The following is a 23,410-nucleotide window of genomic DNA, read 5'->3' as shown; positions in this document are numbered from 1 at the left end:
GCTGAAATTAAATTACCAGAGGGCTCAATTAGAAGTGGAACTTCTTGGACAACTTCCACAAAGTTCAGGTATACAGACATGTTTCTGAGTATATCTGGACTGTTAATCGCTGTTTAATCTCATAATAAACAATAAAACTAAATATGCATGTAATTATATGCAAGTATATTCCCCGTGGTCCAAAGAACATTTCAAATCATTGGGTTTTGGTGCTCCTAACAGAGCATGCATTTTAACAATCTTACAGACATATCCAAGTTATACAAAAGAGCAGGCTATTCTTAAAAATCTTGCAATTCAACATTTACCAAGTATTTACCATATACCAGTCATCATATTAAGCAGTCAGAATACAGAAAATATGACACAGTCATGGTGCATGAATTCAAAGATGAGTGGAGACAAAAGCAGACAAGAAAATAATGTCCCATATAATACAGTACAATAGATAAAAATGTTATGGGAAACTGGAGGAGAGAATAATTCTGATCTGAGAGGTTTCATCTGAGCTGGATTTGAGAGAAGGAAAACACTCCACAAATGGAGAACAGGAAAAGAGCCATTTCTAAGTAGAGGAGCTGGCAAAAGGAAAAGTGAAAAGTCCTGGAGAATGCACTGCACATGAGGGAAATCAGGACAGTCCCAGCATAACTGGAGCACGGGGCGAAAGTAGCTGAACAAGAGGCTACAAAAGTAAGATATTCTGAGATTATGCAAGGCTTTAAATATCACACTAGTTTCGTTCTTGTTTTTTTTTTTTTTTCTTTGCTTTTTGTTTCACACTAGTTTTGATTTTATTCTTAAAGCAGTGTGGAAATGTGAAAAACCTCTTGAACATGTTTTAGAAAGAAAAGGGACATAACTAGGACTGTGTTTTACAAAATCCAAAATGGGAGAAAAGATCAGAGACAGAAAGGCCATTTAAATGGCAACTGTAATAGTCCAGCTGAGAAAAAAGAACCTGAACAGAGGCAAAAAAAAAAAAAAAAAGAAAGAAAAGAAAAAAGAACCTGAACTAAGGCATTCAGTGGGAATGAGAGAATAGAATGTATTAAAGAGGCACAACTGGTCACCAATTGGAGACTGAAGCAGAGAAGACTTGGGATAATTAGCTTAGGTGACAGTGTGGATGGAAATGTCATTTAAGGGAAATAGGAAATACAGGTTGAATATCCAGTTTCAGTGACCTGTTATGTTTAAAAATACAGAAGTATTCAAATTAATGAATACTTACTAAATGTTAGGAGATATGAAGTGTATTTTTGAACAGTTCTTGTCAGCAACAACCATCCCCTCAGTTGCCCTTGTATCTGCTCCAAGAACTATGCCATCCTATTAAGAAACAAATGTTTGAAACAATTTTACATACATAAAACCACAGCTCTCTAGTTTAGGAGAAACAACAAAGTTGGTCATCCCCTCCTCCCCCAACTCCACACAGCCAGCCAAAACTCCAGTCAAAAATATTGTGCTGCACTTTTAAATCTCAAGAAAAAAACTAGTAAACTTTATTGGTTGAATCCTGCATAGGGGATAAAAACTCATCCTGTTTTCAGATTAGAAAAATGAACCTCAATGAATTCCTCACAAATCACAGAGCTAATCTGGGAAAGTCTGGATTCATCTTTCCAATAAAATAGACACTTCTATCAATTTCTTTTTAGAAATGTCACTTTTTACCTTTAACAACAATAACTGTTGTTTCTTTTGACCCTCACAACAAGCTAAGGTAGAGTAATTATCCCCATTTCATGGATGAGGAAAAGGTGACTGTGAGAAGGGAAGTGACCTGTCCAAAGATGGAAGCAACAGAGAAGTTAAATGGGTAGACACATCTGTCTCACCCCAAATCTTGTGTTTTCCCATTATATCATTCTGCTTCCTACAGTGGTAACAAGATAAAGAAGTAAACTGACCTCCTATCAAAAGCTCTGCAAAGAGAGGGGGAAAAAAATCTCCTGACAAGACAAGTCTCTCCTAAAAGGCCTTTTCCTGGTATACTCTATAACATCAGCCCTTCCCGACCGAGCCAGGAGAGGTAAAGGAGGCTCAGCAGCTTGGTTCCCGTCATCATTTCAGTCACTGCTGCTCCTGGCCTGGCCTGGCTTACCTTATATACCACCCCCGCAATGGTCGTGCCAGTTTTCCGGGCTGCTGGAAGTTTGTATCCTTTCTTTTCAAACTCGGCTTCCAAGACAGCATTCCTGAGAGCAAAAAAGAGAAGAAAGTGTTGACGGGCAGGACCACCTTGTACCTCAATGGCACGAAGAGTTCTTAATAGGGAATTCAAGAAAAGGAAAACGACTATTTGCTTTCACGCTCAATGTCCACTCAATACTCCCAACAGCAGGACTACCGTCCCGTTTTGCAAACAGAGCCTCAGAGAGGGGCCGCAATTTGCCTAAGGAGACGGAGATTCAAGGAGCCCGGGGGTGCCGGGAAAGTGGAAGGGCCGACCCGGCCTGTGGAGAAACCCATGCCCAGACCCTGATTCCCCTGAGTCACACGGGCCGCACGGGCCGAATGCACCGTATCCACCCCTCGCTTGTACTTCCCAGATCAGGCCGCCACCTGGCTCCGACCCCGGCACCGCACTCCCACTCCCGCCCTGTACCGGGCACGCGACGTGGCCTCACCTGCGGCAATTAGCAAAAGAAAAACCTCCAACCGGAGGCTCATACATCGACACGGCTGCCATCTTTCAAAGTAAGCACTTCCGGGCCGGGGGCGGGAGCAAAAAAATAAAAAGAGATAGAGAAGAGCACTTCCGGTGCCGCCGGCGACCCGGGACTGAAGAGGCGGGGCAAACTCCCCGTTAGATGGTTTGTCCTCCTAGAGGACAGCGCCCCAAGAGGCGGGGAGGAGAATCTGACGCCTGGAGCCGGGGAAGGACTTGTCCAAGGTGGACACCCCAGAGACCAAGTCTCCTGCCTCCCAGACCAGACCTGTTTCTTCCATTAATTCATCTCTGTGGCAGCGGGGGGGAAGCACGTGGGCTTCAACGACAGGCGCACCCAAGTTCCAGACCCAGATCCACCACCTCCTTACATTGAGCAAATTCCCTCAACTCTCTGAATCTCAGTTTCCTCTGCTGTAAAATAGAGATAGCACCTATCCAAAAATTTGCTGCGAAATGGCCAATAAGCACATGAAAAGATGATCAACGTCATTAAGTCATTAGGGAAATACAAATCAAAACTACAAGATGCCACTTCACATACACTAGGATGGTTATAATCGAAAAACAAAAAATCGGAACCCTTACACACTGCTGGAGGGAATGTAAAATGGTGCAGTTGCTGTGGAAAACAGTTTGTCACTTCCTAAGAGTTAAACATAGAATTACCATATGACCCAGCAATTTCACTCCTGTGTACATACCCAAGAGAACTGAAAATATATATTCACAGGAAAACTTGTACACAAATGTTCATAGCAGTAATTTTCATAATAGTTGAATGGTGGAAACAACCCAAAAGTCTATCAACTCTTGAATGAATAAGCAAGGTGTAGTATATACTATCAATGGAATATTATTCAGCTGTAAAAGGGAATGAAGTACTGATACAGGCTACGACGTGGATGAACCTTGAAAACGTTAAGTGAAAGAAGCCAGACACAAAAGGCCACAGTTACTGTGATTCTATTTATATGAAATATCTAGAATAAGCAAATCCATAGAGACAGAAAGCAAATTAGAGGTTCTGAATAACTGTGGGGAGAGAGGAATGGCAATGACTGCTTAATGTTACAGAATTCCTTTTGGGGATGATGTAAATGTTCTGGGAGTAGATAGTGGTGATGGTTGCACAACATTGTGAATATACCAAAAGCCACTGAATTGTATACTTTAAAATGATAAAAATGGTGAATTTTATGATGTGAATTTTGTCTCAATTTTTAAAAAGCTGCTGGGAGAACTGAAGACTGTACATTCAAAGCATCTCTCCTGGCACATAGCCACCTGCTCAATAGCTATTATTCATGCATTCATTTCATCCTGTCAAGAACCTTAAGAGATAGGTATGTAATCCAATTCATTTTACTGATGGAAATTAAGGCTCAGGAAGTGAAGTAACTTGCTTGGATTTGCAGAGCACATGTATGACAGCCTCAATGACTGTGAAATGAATTAATTTATTCACTCAGCAAATAATAATTGAGCATCTAGTCTGTGTCAGACACATTCTAGGAATGAATGAGTGAATGGCATTTAAGCACCTAGAATCAATGTCTGTCACAACAATGTATTCAATAAATATTTGTCAAAGATCGAATTTCCTTTTATTCCTTTTTTGTTCCAGGCTGCTGTATGCTTGAAAAGCTCCCCAGGTTATTGCAATATGCAGTCAAGGTGAGAACCACTCCCCCCAATGCCTTTCTTCCTCACTACCTTCCTGCAAATTTAGTTGTAGGGGTTGGAGGAGGGAGGTGATAGAGTTTGCCTGGAAGAGAGTGGTAGAGATTTGGAATGTTGTAATTGTGATCTTAAACTTGAAAACTCAGAGATGATAGTTTTTCCTGTTGCCATAGTTTATCCTTTACCTATGCATACTTGTGGAAAGGCATGTCATTTCAAGCTCATGGACATGTCACGACTTTCAGAAACTCACAAACCCATAATTCTTCCAGTGATTAATCCTGGCCAGCATTGGTTGCCCACATTATTGCTGATTCTTGCAATGAAATAACAATAGTTAACTTCCTTGAGTGCTCACCATGTATTAAAGTATCGCATATATTATCATTTAACCTTCACAGCAAATGTGTGAAATCTGTACTAATATCCCATTTTACAGATTCTGAAACAAACTCAGAGAATAACTTGCTAAAGATCACACATAGCTATGTACCCCAGAAAAACGTGTTCTTAAACCTAATCCATTCCTGTGTGTGTGAACACTTGTAAATAGGATCTTTTGATGAGTTTACTTCAGTTAAGGTATGGCCCAATCCAGTCAGGACAGGTCTTAATCCTATTACTGGAGTTCTTTACAAGCAGAATGAAATTCAGTTAGATAGAGAGAAAGCCACAGGGTAAGCAGCCAGAAGCTGGAAGTCAACAGAACCCAGAAGAGAAGGGAGAGAATTTGCCATGTGCATTGACATGTGACAGAGGACCATAGGACCAAAGATCACAGATAGCCAGTCCCAGAACACCAGTCTTCAGGAAGAAAGCATTGCGTTGATGATGCCTTGACTTGGAATTCTCCTAGCCTCAAAACCATGAGCCAATAAATACCCATTGTTTAGGCCAACCCATTGCATGGCATTTGCTTGAGCAGCCAAGGAAACTAAAACAGAGACCGACCTGCTTCTTTGGTAAATACAAAGAAAAAAAGTAGAAAGACTTTGGGCTCTGCCCTAGAGAGGGAACTGACTCTATTAGACCTAGACGGGACAGGTCATTCCACATGCCCCAGATTCTGTGAGGGTCAGTAAATAATTATAGAATGAGTAGATGCCTCCACAACATTCGTCAAGTTCTCACACTCCTCTCTGGGTTCAGCTTCAGCGAACGGAGGTATGGACAGAGAATCAGACACAGTTCCTCTCCTCATGAGTTCACAGTCCAGAGGAGGAGAAAAAGTTCCCAGAAGAACTCACAGCCCAGTTTTCCCAAAGCTGGGCAAAGGGGATGCGTAGGATAGAGCCGGGGAGAGGGGGGTGATGTAGAAGTCTAGAGGCTCAGAAAGAAGGGGTGTGAGCTAATCGGGGTAAGAAGGCAGGAGAGACAGCTTGGGGTATGGAAAACAAAACAAACAAAAAAACAAAAAAACAAAAAACCCTGGACACCCACCATTTTCAGGAAACAGTAAGGAGTCTGGTATAGGGGCATCAAAGGGAAACAGAGCAGCCTGCAGACCCCAGAGGGTGGCAACAGGGCATCTGTGTCCTGCCAGAGGGTCTGGGTGGGAGCTCAAAAAGATAGAGAAGGCTGTGAGCTCAGTTTGTCCACAAGGCACTTCTCTTATCTGGGTTTCGTTGGTATCGTTTTCACATCCAGACAACCGAGAAGGTTGCATTGCCTCATCTTAATGGCCTCTGGAGGTTGCCGGCAGAGGCGGCTAGAGCCCAGCAGAGGGCGCCCGAGAGCCTCCAGGCAGCCGGCCTGGGCTGTAAACTGCTGACCCCACGGCAGAGCAAACCCCACTCAGCCCCCACAGTCCCAGGCCCCAGCCTCGGTCCCTCTAGCCACATTGGGAGCAGCCCTGGGTCTCCAGAACCGCAAGTTTCTCTGTCCAGCACAGCTGCTACTCCCTGGGACTGGAGCCCCAGGGCCTCAACACAGTTCCGTTTAATCCCTGGCAGTCTCACCAAATCTGACTGACTACCACTGCTCGGGGTGTGCCTGTGCTACCTAAGGGAAGTCATCAGACTCTCCGTGCCTCAGTTTCCCAATAATATAGTAACCACCAACATTCCCTGAGAGCACCCCACACCCTGGGCTCTGTCCTAACTGCTTTATATACGGGAGCTCTTTGTCATCTTGGGCACCTAGAATGTACGAGGCCCTGAGAAAATGGATGAGCAAGAGACAGGCAGAGTGCCTGCCCACAGGGAGCTGACAGCCCTAAGGATCAGGTGTCATTGCCCCTCTTACAGATGAGGCAACTGAGGCCCAGAGAGGTGAAGTCACTAGCTCCAGTCACACAGCTGGTAAGTGGCAGAGTCAAGATTCAAAGCACCCCCCTGCCAGCCCCAGACCAGACACCACATCACCCCCACTGCCCCAGCAATTATGGCCTCACTGGAACCCAAGATCCCACATTCCTTGGAGCTTTACCAGAGCAAAAGCAAGGTTTCCTCCTCTATGACTTTCACCCAGCTAAGCTGTGTGACCTTAGGCCAGTCTCTTCACCTCCCTGAATCTCAGTGTGCTGGTTTGAAGTTGTTATGTACCCCAAAAAATGCCACGTTCATTTAATCCATGCCTATGGGTGCAGATCTATTGTGGGTGGGATCTTTTGATTAGGTTGTTTCAACTAAGATGTGACCCACCCAATTCAAGGTGGGTCTTAATCCTTTACTAGAGTCCTTTATGAGGATAGAAGACAGAAAAACCCCACAGAAGCTCAGAGATAAAGCTGCTGAAGCCAGAAATTAAACTCGGGAGAGAAGGACCAGCAGACTCCAGCCATGTGCCTTCACATGTGACAGAGGTGTCACAGATGCCAGTGGCCTTTCTTCAGAGAAGATATCAATCCTGTTGATGCCTTAATTTGGACATTTTCATGGCCTTAGAACTGTAAATTTGTAAGCTGATAGATTCCCTTTGTAAAAGCCAACCCATTTCTGGTATATTGCATTCTAGCAGCTTTAGCAAACTGAAACATTCAGTTTACTCATCTGTAAAATAAGAGAAAAGTATAATGCTTACCTTACTTCATACGCACCAAATGAGATCATGCAATGTAAATTGCAGTGTACTTCATTCATTCAATATTTATTAGGCCCTTCCTTGGTGCCAGGCTCTGTGCCAGGTAACACCCTGAAAGATGTTGGCTAGGGGATACACCTCCAGCTCACTGTGCTAAGTGCCCTAAAGGAGACACGCCAGAGCACAGCTGGGGAAGGGCTCCCAAGTCTGCCTGGGGACCAGGGTGGGTACCCGGAGCAAAAGGAGTTAGCACCAAGATCAGGAGACACGAGGGTGCATCCCACACTGAAAACTCAGCCGTGTGTGGCCCAGCATCACCCTGGAATTTGCAAGGACTCAGCAAGCAGCTTGGGCTGGCAGAGGCTGGCTTCCCCTCACCACCTGCAGGCTGCCAGGAAATCCAGTGTGGGACCCGCCCGAGATGGCCCACCCCCATCCTCTGTCAGGAAACACACACATCTGAAAGTGCCCCCCACATGGAGACAGGAGACTTGGCTGTCTTCCTGTAGCAGGAAAGCAGCCCATGATGCTCCTGGTTGCTAGGGCAACTGGGCCCTTGTTTTTCCTTCTTCATAAATAAGCTATAAATAGGGCGAAACTGAGCACCTTCCTTTGCATGAATTAGAGCGGCTGCTCCGGGGTGCTGAGCTTCCCTGCACCGACCCTGGAAACAGCTTCGGTGGGAGGGGCACGACGGGCATCGCAGGGCCGCAGCTGAAAGCGTGGATTCCACCCACCTGCTCCAGACTCTCCTCGGGCACTTGCAGAGTCTAGGGCCCACCCAAGACCCATGGAATCCCAATCACTGTGAGTGGGGCCTGGGGATGGGTGTGGAACCGCTTAAGCCCGGTTCAGGAGATGAACCCTGAAGTGCTGCAACTGCAGCTGAGGGTGAGAAGGAAGCACCCCCCTCTTCTTTCTATCCAGGGCCCACACAAGTGGCAATGAAATCATGAGAATCCTTCCCACCTCCATAGCACTTTAGAAATTACAAATCCCTTCCCCTCCCTGCTTAATTGTCATGGTTAATATCTATTTGTTGAAACCTTTCTATGTGCCAGGCACATGTTAAGTACTTTACATGCCACAACCCCATTAATACTCCCAACCGCCCTCTGAGGGTGGTGCTGTTATGATTTCCAGCTTACAGGTGGGCAATGGGCAGCTCACAAAAGCCGTGCCTGGCCCAAGGTCACATAGCTGGTAAGCAAGGAGCCAGGATTTGAACCCAGGGCTGCCCAGCTCCATAACCCCTGTTCCTAACCCCAGCCTCTCCTTTCAGCATATCTGGTTCTCTCAATAACCTGTGAGGGAGGGAATAGCAGACAGAAAAACTGAGACTCAGAAGGACCAGGGACTGGCCCACAGACACACTGTGAGGAAGAGCCAAAGCTGACATGTGGACTTGGGTCCCTAGAGGATGGGCCACAGAAAGTGGGATTGTTTTCCCTATAGAGGGAAAGATTCAGGGAGACACGATTACTGGTGGGTCAAGGCAGGCTTCCTGGAGGAGGTGGGCTGAAATGGGGTCTTGGAGGATGGCAGAGGAGAGAAGAAGAAAAGCATTCTGGGCGGAAGGAACAGCTCATATAAAGGCTCAGAGGTATGATAGAGCATGTTGAGTCTAAGAATGACAAGCAGGTCAGTGTGACGGTGTGCCATGGGCGGTGGGGGCAGCCCAATTATAAAGGGCTTTGTAGGTGGCTCAGAAGCTTGGGCCTGTCCCAAGGGCACTGGGACCATGGAAGGCAGAGCAGCAACATGACCTCTCTCAGGAGGATGGGCTGCCCCTCCACAAAGGGAGTTTGTGCAGAGTTTCTCACCCAAGGACAAGGTGTCATGACAGCAGTTGGTGTGCAGCAGCCAGGTGCTTTCTCCATCTGAGCCTTGTCGTGTCCACCTCTGAATGTGCCCCCTTACCTGAGGGGCACCACTGCTTCCTCTTCTCCAGGGTTTCACAACTGCCTCACCTTTCCACGGTAAGGCAAATGCTGCCCCATTCATTCATTCATTCATACATTCCTTAAACAAATGCCAATTCTGTGTCTAACACTGTGCTGGTAGTCAGGAACACAAAGACTCTGCCCTCAAGGGGATTGGAAGCAGACATAAATAAGAAAGTTAAAATAGCAGAAGGTTCTGGTAGGAGCTGCACGGGATACAGAGAGCTCGAAGGGGAGAGAGGTCAACTCTACCAGAAGGGGGAAAGCATCAGTAAATGCTTTATAGAAGAAGTGGGATTGTGAAAAAAAAAAAAAAACCTCAAAAGATGAGGAGGGGTTGATTGGCTGCTTGCAGGTAGGAGAAGAATGAATGTTCTAGAAGGAGCAGACACACAGGGGCATGAAGCAGCCTGGCAGGCTGGAGAGGATGAAGCAAGAGGAGTTAGGGAGGAGGTGTAAGAGGTAGAGCTGGAAACCTGAGCAAGAACCGAGGCAGGTGGGACCCATGAGCCAATCCAAGAGTATTAAGCAGGGGAATGATGTGGAATCAATCTGGCAACCGGGCTGGGGGATGGAATGGACAGGGAGAGACCGGAAGGAAAGGGCGCGGAGGGAACTACAACCGTGAACTAGGGAGGAGAGGATGCTGGCCCGACCGAGGGAGATGGCAATGGCAAAGAGAAGGGAAGTCTCAAGAGAGATTCTAGGAGATGAAATGGACAGAATGTGGTTGAAGGTCAGATGTGAGGAGCAGGGAAAAGGAGGAGCCGGCATTGTTCTCTGGGTACCTGACTCAGGTGAAAGGATGGATGGGGACACAAAGGTCCACGTGGGTCCTCCGGGACGTGTCATGTTTGAGGTCCAGCAATTGACCATGTGGGCCTGGAGCTCCAGAGAGGGAGAGAGGTGCAGGAGTTCTCCCCCAAGTGTGAATGAGATGCCACCAGAGACAGGGCAGAGGGAGAGGATGGGGCAAGAACAGAGGCCAGGGATATCCATATTTATTAGGCAAGTAAAGATGAGGACCAGGCAGAGGGTGGGGAGAAAGAACAGGCAAGGAGGCAGGCAAGGAAGTGGGGGGGAATAGCATCACAGGCACCAAGCTCGGAGGGCCTGGAGGTGGTGGGAGAGCCGCCAAGTCCAGCACCACAGGGTCGAGCAATACAAGGACGGAAATGTATCCATGGGAGCACCCACACCTATTGCACTGCTTTCATTATCAAACCTAACAAAGACTTTCTTCCTAGTGATAATAGTGTTAGTGATGGTGTAAGAAGAGCACTTCAAAAGCTGCTAGTGGAAGTATAAAGCAGTTCCAAGATTTCTAGAAAGCAAAGCCATTTGCCCCAAAATTTCAAGATCCTCAAAAAAGTTCAGAATATTTGACTACAAGTTTCCCCTTTTTGGGATCTATTCTCAGGCAAAGATTGTTGTGTAAAGATGTTCATTTGTAGCATTGTTTATAAGGATGAAAATCCAGAAACCCCTTTAATGTCAAACAATGGGAGAATGACTAAATAATTTGATGTAATATATGAGCTGTTAAAAATTGTGTTTTCAATGCATGTTTAACTACACAAGAAAAGATGGAAGGGGGCACAACGTATGTGATTCCAACTTTATAATATGTGTGTATTTTCATTATATATGTAAGAAAAAATACCTTAATATTAATAGTGGTAATTGCTCACTGGTGGGATATCAGTTAATTTTTTTATTTTCCTCTTTGTGCATCTCTGAATTTGGTTTTCAAATTCTCTGCCCTACATAGTCATTGCTTTTTCCCCCTCAACTTTTTATTTTGAACATTTTCAACCCTTCAGAAAGTTGCAAGAATAGTACAAAGTACACGCACAGACCCTTCACCCCAGATTCAAATTTCTCTCTCTCTTCCTCTCTCTCAGTCTCTCTCTGTTGAACCAATTGTCCATTGAAGATAGTTGCAGACATCACAGCATCACAGCACTCCATCCCTAAATATTTCAGCATAAATCTCCTAAGAACAAGGGAAGTTTCCTACATAACCACAATGCCATTATCACACTGAGGAAATTTAATATGGATCCAGTATAACGTAATATCCGGTCCAGAATCAAATCTCCCTGTTGTCCCAGTAATAACCTTTATGATTTTTGTGATCTAGGATTCAATCAAGGATCACACACTGAATTCAGTTGTCCTGATTCTTCAGCCTCCTTCAGTCTGGTAGAGTACCCCAGTCTTCTTTTTCATCTTTCATTCAGAGTCCAGATCAGTTGTTTTGAAGAATGTTCCTCAACTCAAACTTGTCTGATCTCCTCATGATTATATCCAGGTGAAGCACTTGGGGGCAGGGGTTCCTCGTAAGTGATGTTATGTCCTTCTCAGGGCATCACATCGGAGAGGACAGGATGTGGCTTTGTTCAAATATTAGTTTGGTCATTTGGTTAAGGTGGGCTCTATCAGTTTTCTCCATTGTAAAGGTTCTACTTTCTCTTTGCAATTAAAAAGGAATTTGTGAGCCAGGGCTCAGCGCGTTGGAGAGCATGTGGGGTGTGGGGCGGGCAGCAACTGCGGCCATACTCCGAGCCAGGCCATCCCGGCCACCTGCCGGGTAGGTGGTCCTCTGTGACAGCATGCAGCTGCCACCCAGGCACTGCAGCACCACCCCCAGTGGCAGGCTCTTCCACACCACCCCAGGAGGTACCAGCATCATCTATGACCAGAAATTTCTGATGGAGTGTTGGAACTCGCGAGTGCCCAAGATGCCTCCCCAGGACCTACCCACCATTCCTAGGGTCACCAGCCCTGCCAGTGCTGAGCACCCCGTGGAAGCCAGCCAGAGCCACCAGCATGACAGCCCTGAAGACAAGCAGGCAGGTGGTGAAGAGTCACAGTTTGAGATGGACATTCAAAGGACCAGCCATCTGGATGAGCAATGCCACTGGGCCCCTCAGTCCCTTGTCAGGAGAAGGGTCCCCCCAGCCAGGCCTTATGGAAGTTACCATCCTGGGCAGGCATTGGGTGGGTGTTGGCCACCCTGGCTCTCTCTCTCTTCTCTCTCAGGGCACCCACTCCCCCTTCCTCTTAGTGAACACCAGTAGATACCTCCATGTGCCTCTGTTGATGCAGGAGCTGCCACCAGGGGGTGACTCCTGTGAGCCCACCCCTGCAGCCCAAGGGCAGAAAGCACACATGGAAGTGGACACCAAGGAGCCCTTCTGAACTCATGTTCCCAGCCCCAGTCCTCTGGGGGCAACTCACCCCTACCTTAGTTTGGGGTGCAGTGGGAAGTCTTCCCTACTCCTTCTCTAAGAGTGGAAATAAAAGCCACCTCAGCCCTAGAAAAAAAAAAAAAAAGACTTTGTGGGGGAGTCTTCGAGACTTTGTGAATTTCCTACTCTCAAATGGTCTTTCACCCAATCTGATAGCATCTACCGAGATTCTTGCCCAAATCAGCTATTGTGGTGTTAACTGTAAGATGTGGTTCTCTATTTCTTTCACTCCTTAGTTGGCACTCTTCTGTAAGGAAGAGCTTTCCCTTATCCTGCCTTCTTCTTTTTCTTAATTCTTTTTTTTTAATTCAAGGGTTCTTTTTTTTTTCTAATTTCATATGTTATAATCCATTCTTGTTAATAATAGTTTTGACTCCAATTTCAAAAAATTTGGCCAGTGAGAGTCCCTTTAAACTGGCTCCCCACCATTGTTTGATTTCTGGCACAAGAAAACCATCCAGTCTCATTTAGCCTGTTCCCTGCCCCAGTCCAGGAATCAGCCATTTCTCCAAGGAACCCTGATTCATTGAAGTCAGGATTTGATTGGTATTTGACAATAAGATCTGGGAGCTAGGTGTGCTTAATGCTAGTAGGGTGTTATTGCTTCTAGGCTTTTCAGTAGACAGCTCTAGAAAGAACAATTTCAAAAATTCATGAGTGACACAACACACCCATTTCTGACATCAGATTTTCCAACAGTTATTGAACCTCTTCAACCAAGAGAACTTCAATAAAGCTCGGGATAAGATCCTCTCAGATTAATTACTCTCTGGTCTTGATCAAAATCAGGAAAATATTGAACCAATGATGAAAGTAGAAAATCTTCTGACATCTCCATTTGGGAATTATTGTCTGGAGGAACTCCCAATAAATTATTCTCTATTTAAGGCAAAGAAATATCTAAGGCCAGTTTGCCTGAAATGTTGTCTAGAGGGAATCTGAAATGTGCTTTTTCTAGTGTAACAGTTCCCCCACAATAGAATGAGGAAATCAGAAGAAGTTAAAAAAAAATCCTAAGTGCATGAAGATATGGTGGAATATTAATTGCATACTTTGGATGGATTATACAGTGTTTGAGTATATTTCAATAAAATTTACAGAAAAAAAATAATAACCAAAAAAAATTCAAGGGAGTTGGGGCAAGATGGCAGCATAGCTGTGGAATTTAGTTAGTCCTGAGAACAACTGGCAAATAACCAGGAACAACTAGTAAATAATCTAGAACAAATGTTAGCGGGACTTCTGTGACTAGACAATATAGTACACCAGTCTGGATTGGGTGGAACAGCTGAGATCACAGCATAGAACTGTAAGTAAGTAAAGCTCCCCAAACTGCAGAGCTGGCACCCCTCCCCCACCAGCACAGCAGGAGAGTCGGAACACTTCCCTGTGGGAAAAAGAAGGAGCCTGTGCTGGGAGCAAGGGAATGTGGCTCAACCAAGCCCCAATTGAGGTTTTAATTAACAAATTTGAACTACTGAATATAATCTACAAGTACAGACAAACCCAGAGCAAGCAGGAAAGTAACCTGGAGGTTTCTCCCAGCAGAGAGGAGGAGGTGGGGCTGATAAAAAATAAATAAATAAAAACAGAGGCTTTTGGAGTCAGCTGAGCTCAGAATACTGGAAAAGGGCTGTGTCCCAAGAAAAGGAGCACACAGAACTGGATACCTACTCTGGTACTTGCCTGGTGAACTGGAGGGCTAGGGACAGGCTCTGAAAAGGGGACATCTTGCTTTTTCCCTTCTTTTTTTCTCTCATTCTAAACAGCTCATTAGAGAAAGCCTCAAGCGTTTTCAGTCTGACCCAGGCAAAGGTGGATTTAAGATAGAGAGTCAAAAGAAAAACTCAAGTGTAGGAGATAATTCCCTAAAGGGCTTATCTTCCCTAATAAAAGAGGGAGGGGCAGCTCAAGTGGCAACCCTCTCTCAGAGAACTTGGACCCCAGTGCCTGGGGGGTTGGGGGGAATGGAAACAGCTTAAGCTTGGCTTCTGACACTCTTGGCCCCTGGGCAGGATAGGGTCTACTGAGAATTAAAGGCAATGCACTGCACCTCTTTATGCCAGTGGGGAGCTGCAGGCTGACAAGTGCCACCTGCTTGGCAGGATAGGAAAAGCACAGAGTCTAGAAAGTCTGACAATCTGCTGGGTCTCACCTTCAGGGAAATCTGATACTGATTACAACCTCCTGCTGAGACCTGGGCCCATCTGGTCTGGGAAAATCTGATTGGGGTAATCAAGGAAACCAGATGCCTAGACAACAAATAATGAAAAATCACACTAGAAAAAATTAAGATTTGGCCCAGTCAAAGGAACAAACTTACACTTCAAATGAGATACTGGAGTTGAACAACAAATTAAAGATCTTCAAATGAATATGCTAAATCAATTCAAAAGTCAAATCAATGAGTTGAGGGAAGATATGGCAAAAGAGATGAAGGACATAAAGAAGACATTGGGCATACATAAGGAAGAACTCAAAGGCTTGAAAAAACAATTGGCAGAACTTATGGAAATGAAAGACACAATAGAAGTGATGAAAAACACAGTGGAGGCATACAACAGCAGATTTGAAGAGGCAGAAGAAGAGATTCATGAACTAGAGGACAAGACATCTGAAATCCTACAAACAAAAGAACAGATAGGGAAAAGAATGGAAAAATATGAGCAGGATATTAGAATATTAGAATGTATAACTAAGGGAATTGAATGACAACATGAAGCACATGAATATACATATCACAGGTGTCCCAGAAGGAGAAGAGAAGGGAAAAGGGGCAGAAGCAATAATGGAGAAAATAATCACTGAAATTTTTCCATCTCCTATGAAAGATATAAAATTACAGAGCCAAGAAGCACAGCATACCCCAAACAGAATAGATGTGAGGAAACCAACACCAAGACACTTAATAATCATATTACCAAATGTCAAAGACAAAGAGAATTCTGAAAGCAGCAAGAGAAAAGCGATCCATCATATACAAAGGAAGCTCGATAAGACTGTGTGCAGATTTCTCAGTAGAAACCATGAAGGCAAGAAGGCAGTGGTATGATATATTTAAGATACTGAAAGAGAAAAACTGCCAACCAAGAATTCTATATCTGGCAAAACTGTCCTTCAAAAATGAGGGAGAGTTTAAAATATTTTCATACAAGCAGGCACTGAGAGAGTTTGTGAACAAGATAACTGCTCTACAAGAAATACTAAAGGGAGCACTACAGGCAGATAAGAAAATACAGGAGAGAGAAGTGTGGAGAAGAATGTAGAAATGAAGACTATCAGTAAGGGTAAAAATAGAGAGAGAGGAAAACAAAATAAATATAAAATAAGAACATGACATGTAAAATCCAAAAGACAAAATGGTAGACAGTAGACATTATGTTAGTGAAATTAGCCAGAAACAAAAGGATGGATACTGTATGGTCTCACTAATATGAACTAACATTGATGAGTGAAATTTGAGAGTTGAGAACACAAGTTATCAGGAGATAGAAAGAGGTTAGAGTTCAGGCATTTGATGCTGAAGGAGTACAGAAGGTTCAATAATTTTGATTGTATGGATCCAGAAATGGAATGGATAGAATAACAGAGTGTGATGGTAGCACAATATTGTAAATACTCTGAACAAAGATGAGTGTGAGTACTGTTGAAAGAGGAAGGCTAGGGGCATGTATGACACCAGAATGAAAGATAGAAGATGAAGACTGGGAATGTGTAACTATGGGAAACCTAGAGTGGTCAATGATGGTGATTAAATGTACAAATATAAGAATGTTTTTAAATGAGAGAGAACAAATGAATGTCAATACTGCAAGGTGTTGAAAATTGGATGGTATGGGGAAAAATACAATCAATGCAAACTAGAGTCTATAGTTAATGGAAACATTGTAAGATGCTTCCATTAATTGTAACAAAGGCAATATATCAAAGGTAAATGTCTGAAAGAGGGGGATATAAGGGAGTGATATGGGATTCTTGGTGGTGGTGTTGTCTGACCTTTTCATTGCATTTTGTTTTATTTTTATTTTTCGTCTTTTTATTCTTCATTACTTTTCTCCTTTTCCTCTTTCTTTGTGGAAGAAACAGAAATGTCTTTATACAGATTGTGGTGGTGCAGACATAGGGGACTCGTGGTTTGATGGGCTGAGCCCTCTACCATGGGACTTGCCCTTGGCAAGACTTGCTGCAAAGGAGAGGCTAAGCCTGCCTATAATTGTGCCTAAGAGCCTCCTCCCGAATGCCTCTTTGTTGCTCAGATGTGGTCCTCTCTCTATAGCTAAGCCAACTTGGCAGGTGAAATCACTACCCTCCCCACTACATGGGATCTGACACCCAGGGGAGTAAATCTCCCTGGCAATGTGGAATATGACTTCTTGAGAGGAAACCAGACCCGGCATCATGGGATGGAGAACATCTTCTTGACCAAAAGGGGGATGTGAAAGGAAATGAAATAAGCTTCAGTGGCAGAAAGATTCCAAAAGGAGCCGAGAGGTCACTCTGGTGGGCACTCTTATGCACAATATAGACAACCCTTTTTAGGTTCTAATGAATTGGAATAGCTAGCAGTAAATACCTGAAAGTATCAAATTACAACCTAGAACCCTTGAATCTTGAAGGTGATTGTATAAAAATGTAGCTTATGAGGGGCAACAATGTGACTGGGAAAACCATATGGACCACACTCCCCTTTGCCCAGTGTATGGATGGATGAGTAGAAAAATGGGGGCAAAAAAAAAAAAAAAAAGGCACCCAGTGTTCTTTTTTACTTTAATTGTTCTTTTTCACTTTAATTTTTATTCTTATTATTTTTGTGTGTATGGTAATGAAAATGTTCAGAAATTAATTTTGGGGATGAACGCACAACTATATAATGGTACTGTGAACAATTGAATGTACGGTTTATATGACTGCATGGTGTGTGAATATATCTCAATAAAAATGAATTACAAAAAAAAAGATTGTGGTGGTGAATGCATAATGATGTGACTATACCAGGAATCCGTTTGTTGACTTAGGATGGATTATATGGTGTGTGAATAAAACTGTTTGCAGAATAAATAGAGGGATCCAAGTGCTGGAGAAAATGTGGAGAGGGATGTACGTATTCCCTGTTGGCAGGGAGGTAGAATGGCACAGACCAGCTGGAGGGCAGTGTGGTGGTTCCACAGGAAGCTAACTCTGGGGTTGCCATATGGTTCTGCAACCCTTTTATTGGGTATATACTTGGAAGAACTGAAAGCAGGGACATGAATGGGCATTAAACACTGGTATTTATGGCAGCAGTATTCACGATTCACAATGGAGGGAGGTGGCCTAAGGGTAAATAAACTGATAAACGGAATGGTGAACTGTGGTGTATACAGACAATGGAATACTAAGCGGCAGCAAGAAGAAATGAAGTTATGAGGTATGCAACTAGGTGAATGGACCTCGAAGACGGTATGTTGAGTGAAATAAGCCAGAATCGAAAAGACAAACATTATAACTCCTCACTAATATATGCTAACTATAATGTGCAAACCCCAAGAATTGAATCTCAGCACACAGGTTATCAGGGGAAGGCTTATGGTAAAGGTTCCTAAACTGTAAGCTCTTACAGCATTCACATCTATTCGTGAGTTTTAATGGTTATCTCTGAATTCTGAGATACTGAGCTGTTTGTGTATAACCTGGTTGGTCCCTGGAACTTCGGGTATCTGTGTGACACCTGAGACTCAGAGCCAGAGTTCAGCAGCTATGAATGTCAGCATTACCCCATAAAGCAAATGTTAAAGAAGATGAAAAAGCAATCAGACTTCAATTGGAGATATGAACAAAATGGACTTAATTAGAACTAATTTAAACCAAACTAAAGGGAAAAGGATGATTTTGTCTGTGTTTTAAAACCTCAACTTCTGTGTGAGACCAAAGGAAAAAATGTTTATTTGGTGAAAAATCTGTATTTTTTGCGGTACACTATGTAATTTAACTTGTATGATCAGTTTATTCAATCAACATAATTACATGGAACCTTGAATAGGGGGTGAGATCTGGTTGGTTTGTATAGGTTACTGTGAAACCCTGATACATCCCAGAGTAATTTGTGCAGAGAATAAAAAATATTTGTAATGCCCCCTTGAGGGCCTGGGGGAAAATGTGGAAATATTAAACTCCCCCACATGGGGAATTCCTGATATTCTTGCAAGCACTGGGGACTACCATTGTAGTTGGTGGAGCCCTCGATCTTGGGGCTTCCCCTTATGAAGCTTGTTATTGCAAAGGAGAGGCTAAGTCTACTTATAATTGTGCCTAAGAGTCACCCCCAGAGAACCTCTTTTATTGCTCAGATGTGGCCTGTCTCTCTCTAAGCCCACTTGGCAGGTAAACTCTCTGCCCTCCCCCCTACGTGGGACATGACTCCCAGGGATGAGCCTGGGACCAGCATCGTGGCATTGAGAAAGCCTTCCTGACCAAAAGGAGGAAGAGAAAGGAAACAAAATAAAGTTTCAGTGGCTGAGAGATTTAAAACAGAGTGGAAAGTTCATTCTGGAGGTTACTCTTATGCATTATATACATATCCCTTGTTAGTTTTTAGTTTGTTAGAATAACTAGAAGGAAATACCTTAAATTCTGGAACTGCAATCCAGTATCCTTGATTCTTGAAGACTATCATAAAACTGTATGATGGTGTGACTGTGTGACTGTGAAAACCTTGTGGCTCACACTCCCTTAATCCAGGGTATGAACAGATGAACAGAAAAAAGAGGGACCAATAGTAAATGAATAATGGGGGTGGGGGTATGAGATGTTTTGGGTATTCTCTTTTACTTTTATTTTTATTTTTATTCTTATTTTTATTTTTTGGTGTAATGAAAATGTTCAAAAAATTGATTATGGTGATGAATGCACAACTATATGATGATACTGAGAACAATTGATGGTACACTTTGGATGATTGTAGGGTATGTGAAAATATCTCAATAAAATAGCATTTAAAAAAATTCAAGAATGCATACTCATATCTCTAATTCCACTTCGACACCACTGGATTTGTCCTCTTTTTCCATTCCATTGTCATTTCAGGATTCCTATACCAGTATCACTAGTGACAGCAAGTCTACTAAATAGAGTTCAAGATTCCTCTGCAATTCTTTCTATCCTTAGCCTATAAGGATATTTATTTCATACTTTTGGTTATAATCCAATACTATTTTATTTATTTTATTGCTCATATTTTCCCAGCTTTGGTCATTGGGAGCTCTTTCAGTTGGCAAGAGATTTATTTTTAAAATATCTAAATGCTGATGGGAGGGATTCGGGTAGAAGGAGGGGTCAGGCCACAGGAAGGAGGTGAGGAGAGTTCACAGCCTGAGGACCTGGAGAAGGGCTGGTCTGAACAGAGACGGGGAGAGCTCGTTCTCTGAGCAAGAAGACAGGAGGAGAGGACACGTGCAGACATGAGTCATTTTTAATGTGTAGAGCAGGAAATCAAGGGAGTTCATGACAAATACCTCTAATTTTCACTGTGAGGCAGGACTGGGGCATTGCTTGGAATTGTGGGCTGGGGTAGCTATTGTTTTTGTCTACCCAGAGTGCTTTTCTGTTCTCTAGTCACCAGGGTAAGCACATGACTCAGCTGAGCCAATCAGAGCCCTTCCCTGGAAATGTTCTTGGAGAAAGGGGCTCACTTCCAGCTGCCACTGGCTAAGCTTTAGCTACTGGCTGCCAAGACCAGTGGAGGGAAACTGACCCCCATGGAGGGGGATGAGGGCAACAGGCAGAAAAGTGCAGGGGAAAAGACAATCAGAAACAAGGTGAGAGGGAGCCCTGGTGGCGTGAGTCCCTGTTTCCATGCCTCAGACACCAACTCAGCTCACTCTTGAAGGCTAGGAGCCACCACCAGCCTTGGGAAACCCACCCTTCTCCCTTTTGCTTAAGTCAGTTTGAGCTGGGTTTCTGTCATTGGCAGCCAGAAGAAGCCCAGGTGATATTGTTGGGAAAAGGATCTGAAAGGAGTGGTGAGGCCTGATGTGAGCATAATGGGGAGCAGGAGAGACAGCAGATAGGGACCCCCAAGTTGTTGCCAGGTAGACCAGAGAGCCTGCTGAGATGAGGCAGGTTTCCTGACTGCTGTAGCTCCCTGGGCAGACCCCACGCTCTCCCATCAGTGCTCAGCAGCTCAAGTGTATGCAGGAGGGGATTGGTGGATGGATTGGCCCAAGCTGAGGGTTTGGTAGGTGGGAAAGATGACGGGTGAGGATGCTGAGAGCACTGGTGAGTGTTGGAGCAGGGAGTCTGGGAGGTGAGACCATTCTGGGTGCAGAATGGGAGAACAAAGAGGAGCCAAGAGCTGAGGGATGTCCAGTGGCACTGAGAAGCTAGGGCAGGGAGAACAGGGAATGGTGAGATCAGAGCTGCAGGAGGGGACGATTCCAGCAGTAGAGCAAGCCTATGGGGTGTCAAGGTCCCAAGTGTGGCCCTGGAAGTGCATGGCTGAGATGAGTCCATCTCTATGAGACACGTGTTCACTTCCTTGTCCATCCAGCCACCCAGACAACCAAAGTGGCCACTCAAGCCCACGGGGTGCTTGCAGAAGACCAGGGAGCAACAGATGAAGCAGCAGGGTTGGGGAGGGCATCAGGTAAGCACTTTGTCTCAGAAGCATCCACAGTTGGGCCGTTAGTCAATGGTCCCCCTCCTAGGGGACAGGGCCAGATGCTTTGGGCCAGCTGTACTGGGCTTCCTCGTTTCATGTCTCATGCATTTACTTCTTGCAGTTGGATAGATATTAGTTTTAGACCAAAGATGAAGAAAAACTCCTTTTGCAACTGCACTGAGGAAGGAAAACAGTAGGAGGGGATGCCCTGGTTTTAGGAGGAAACTCTGGCCTAGAAACCCTATTACAAGTGGCAGGGGCCTGTCTCCCCAGAAGTGAGGCTCGGACACTGTGACGGCCCCTCTGAGGCCCCTCTGTGGGGACCCCCAGGGGACTGCAGTCCTGTCCATCTGCCAGCAGGAGCAGCAACTAGCACCAGCGGCTGGCCCGGCCTTCCGCGTTTCCGCTGTCAATCTGCCCGCTGCCCTGGGTTGTTTACTGGAAGCTGGGCTCCCTGCTAGCGTTCAAAGCCCTGGCCCTGGGCACGTCTGCGGCAGGAAGCAGGCCGGGTGGTAATTGGCGGCACGGCCGTGCTAAGTGGCCAGCGCTGACCCAGTATCTTCCTCCAGCAGTCGCCTTTGAGCCGCTCCATACTGACCTTCCAGGCCTGCAGGGACTTCCTGCTGAATACCGAGCTAGCACCAGGAACAAATTACTTGTTCCCCAAGAAATCTATTAAAAGGTGACAGCGCTTCGGGGGCAGGTGGCCAGGGGGGCCCCAGAACAGGAAGCCTAATGCCTTCCGTTCCCCAGGGCCACCAGCCAACTTCTACCTAACTTGCTGGCTCTCAGGGAACTGAGCTAGAATTCTAACTTTTGGGGCCAAGGGAAAATGACTCAGAGAAGAAGAGAGGCTGCCATTCTTCAGTCACAACTGTGGCTTCACAATGGGGAAGGAGGCAGGGCCTGGAGTCCCCCAGACTCCAATCCAGTTCCAATCTCCCACTTCTACTCTGCACACTTGGGCAAGCCACTCTGCCTCTCTGAGCCTCAGTTTCCAGGCCTGAAAAGGGGATAAGAAACCACACCCCTCAGGATGGGAAAAAGTAAATGAACGTGAAGTGCCAGGCCCACGATGCCCTGTGCGTGTTGCTGGATCAGAAGCATATGATATATTTCATTTTACAGCAGAGAGAGAAGTGAACCCCAAGTGACGTGGTGTGTGCCCACATCCACAGTGAGGCAGTGGCTGAGCCACGAGATCGTGTGGGGAGGGGCTGCAGCTGGAAGAGCTGGGAATGAGGCCGGGACACAGCAGCCTCTGGTTCTCCGTGGGTAAGGAGCTCTTTCCCTCTCCAGCAGGGTTCTGGCAGATGAATGAATCAATGAATGAATGAACAAATTAATGAAGAAACTAATTGTGATCGATTGAATCATGTCCTCCACAAAGACATGTTCAAGTCCTAACCCCCATTTCTGTGGGTGCAGACTTATTTCTAAATAGGATCTTGGGAGATCTATTTGGATGAGGTCAGATTGAATCAGTGTGGGCCTTAATCCAAATGAATGAGTCCCTATAAGCAGAGGAAATTCAGATGCAGTCAGCCAGGAGAAGCCAGAGAAGGAGAGAGAGATCACCACATGATGAGGCAGAAATGCATCTACAAGCCAAGGAACCCCAAGGATTGCCAGCAAGCCTGCACAAGAACGCTGCAGGCTCCAGGAGAAAGCAAGGCCTGGCAGTACCAGGATGTTGGACTTCTGGCCTCCAAACTGTGAGCCAATAAATTCTTGTTGTTTAAGCCAAAGCTGTGTGTGGTATTTGTCATTTGTCATGGCAGTCTTGGCCAACCAGGACACTAATGATCCAGTGCGCAATTAATGGGAGGCCTGGGAGGAGCGAGCTCCCTCCCAACACATTCCCAGATGCAGACAGCAGACGTCAGTAGCCTACTGAGGTCATGGCACAGGTCCCCGGGGATCCCACGAAGAATCACAGCCATGGGCCCGCTCGAGGAACTCATAGCCCAACACCTACAATTCATTAATTATAGGTATTCAGAGGACTGCAAAGGAGAAACCCAAGGTGCTATTAGGGCTTAAGTAGAGTGGAGCTGATCCCATTTGGATGTCAGCGGAGATCTCCTTGAGGATTGTATTAGTTAGGGTTCTCTAGGGAAACAGAATCAATAAGAGGTGTCTCTGACTATCGATTTGTAAAAGTGACTCACGCAACTGTGGGTATGCATGAGTCCAA

The 23,410-nt window shown here is 45.1% G+C and overlaps 1 protein-coding gene and 1 pseudogene across 1 annotated transcript in view; one reads left to right on the top strand and one right to left on the bottom strand.

The window, feature by feature from the left end:
* Positions 1-2,724, bottom strand: part of PSMB7 (proteasome 20S subunit beta 7) — an 80,308-nt gene extending 77,584 nt beyond the window's left edge. Inside the window, exons 1-3 of the mRNA XM_037797886.1 lie at positions 2,637-2,724; positions 2,111-2,204; positions 1,235-1,332 (exon numbers count right to left, since the gene is read on the bottom strand). Of these exons, the coding sequence (XP_037653814.1) occupies positions 1,235-1,332; positions 2,111-2,204; positions 2,637-2,698 (254 nt within the window). The 5' untranslated portion in view covers positions 2,699-2,724. The remainder of the gene's footprint in view (positions 1-1,234; positions 1,333-2,110; positions 2,205-2,636) is intronic.
* Positions 2,725-9,220: 6,496 nt separating this feature from the next.
* Positions 9,221-12,528, top strand: LOC119545279 (annotated as a pseudogene).
* Positions 12,529-23,410: the final 10,882 nt, after the last annotated feature.

Source organism: Choloepus didactylus, chromosome 10 (assembly GCF_015220235.1).
Source record: "Choloepus didactylus isolate mChoDid1 chromosome 10, mChoDid1.pri, whole genome shotgun sequence".
NCBI classification, from domain to species: domain Eukaryota; kingdom Metazoa; phylum Chordata; class Mammalia; order Pilosa; family Megalonychidae; genus Choloepus; species Choloepus didactylus.
This window is presented reverse-complemented; position numbering and strand designations above follow the sequence as displayed.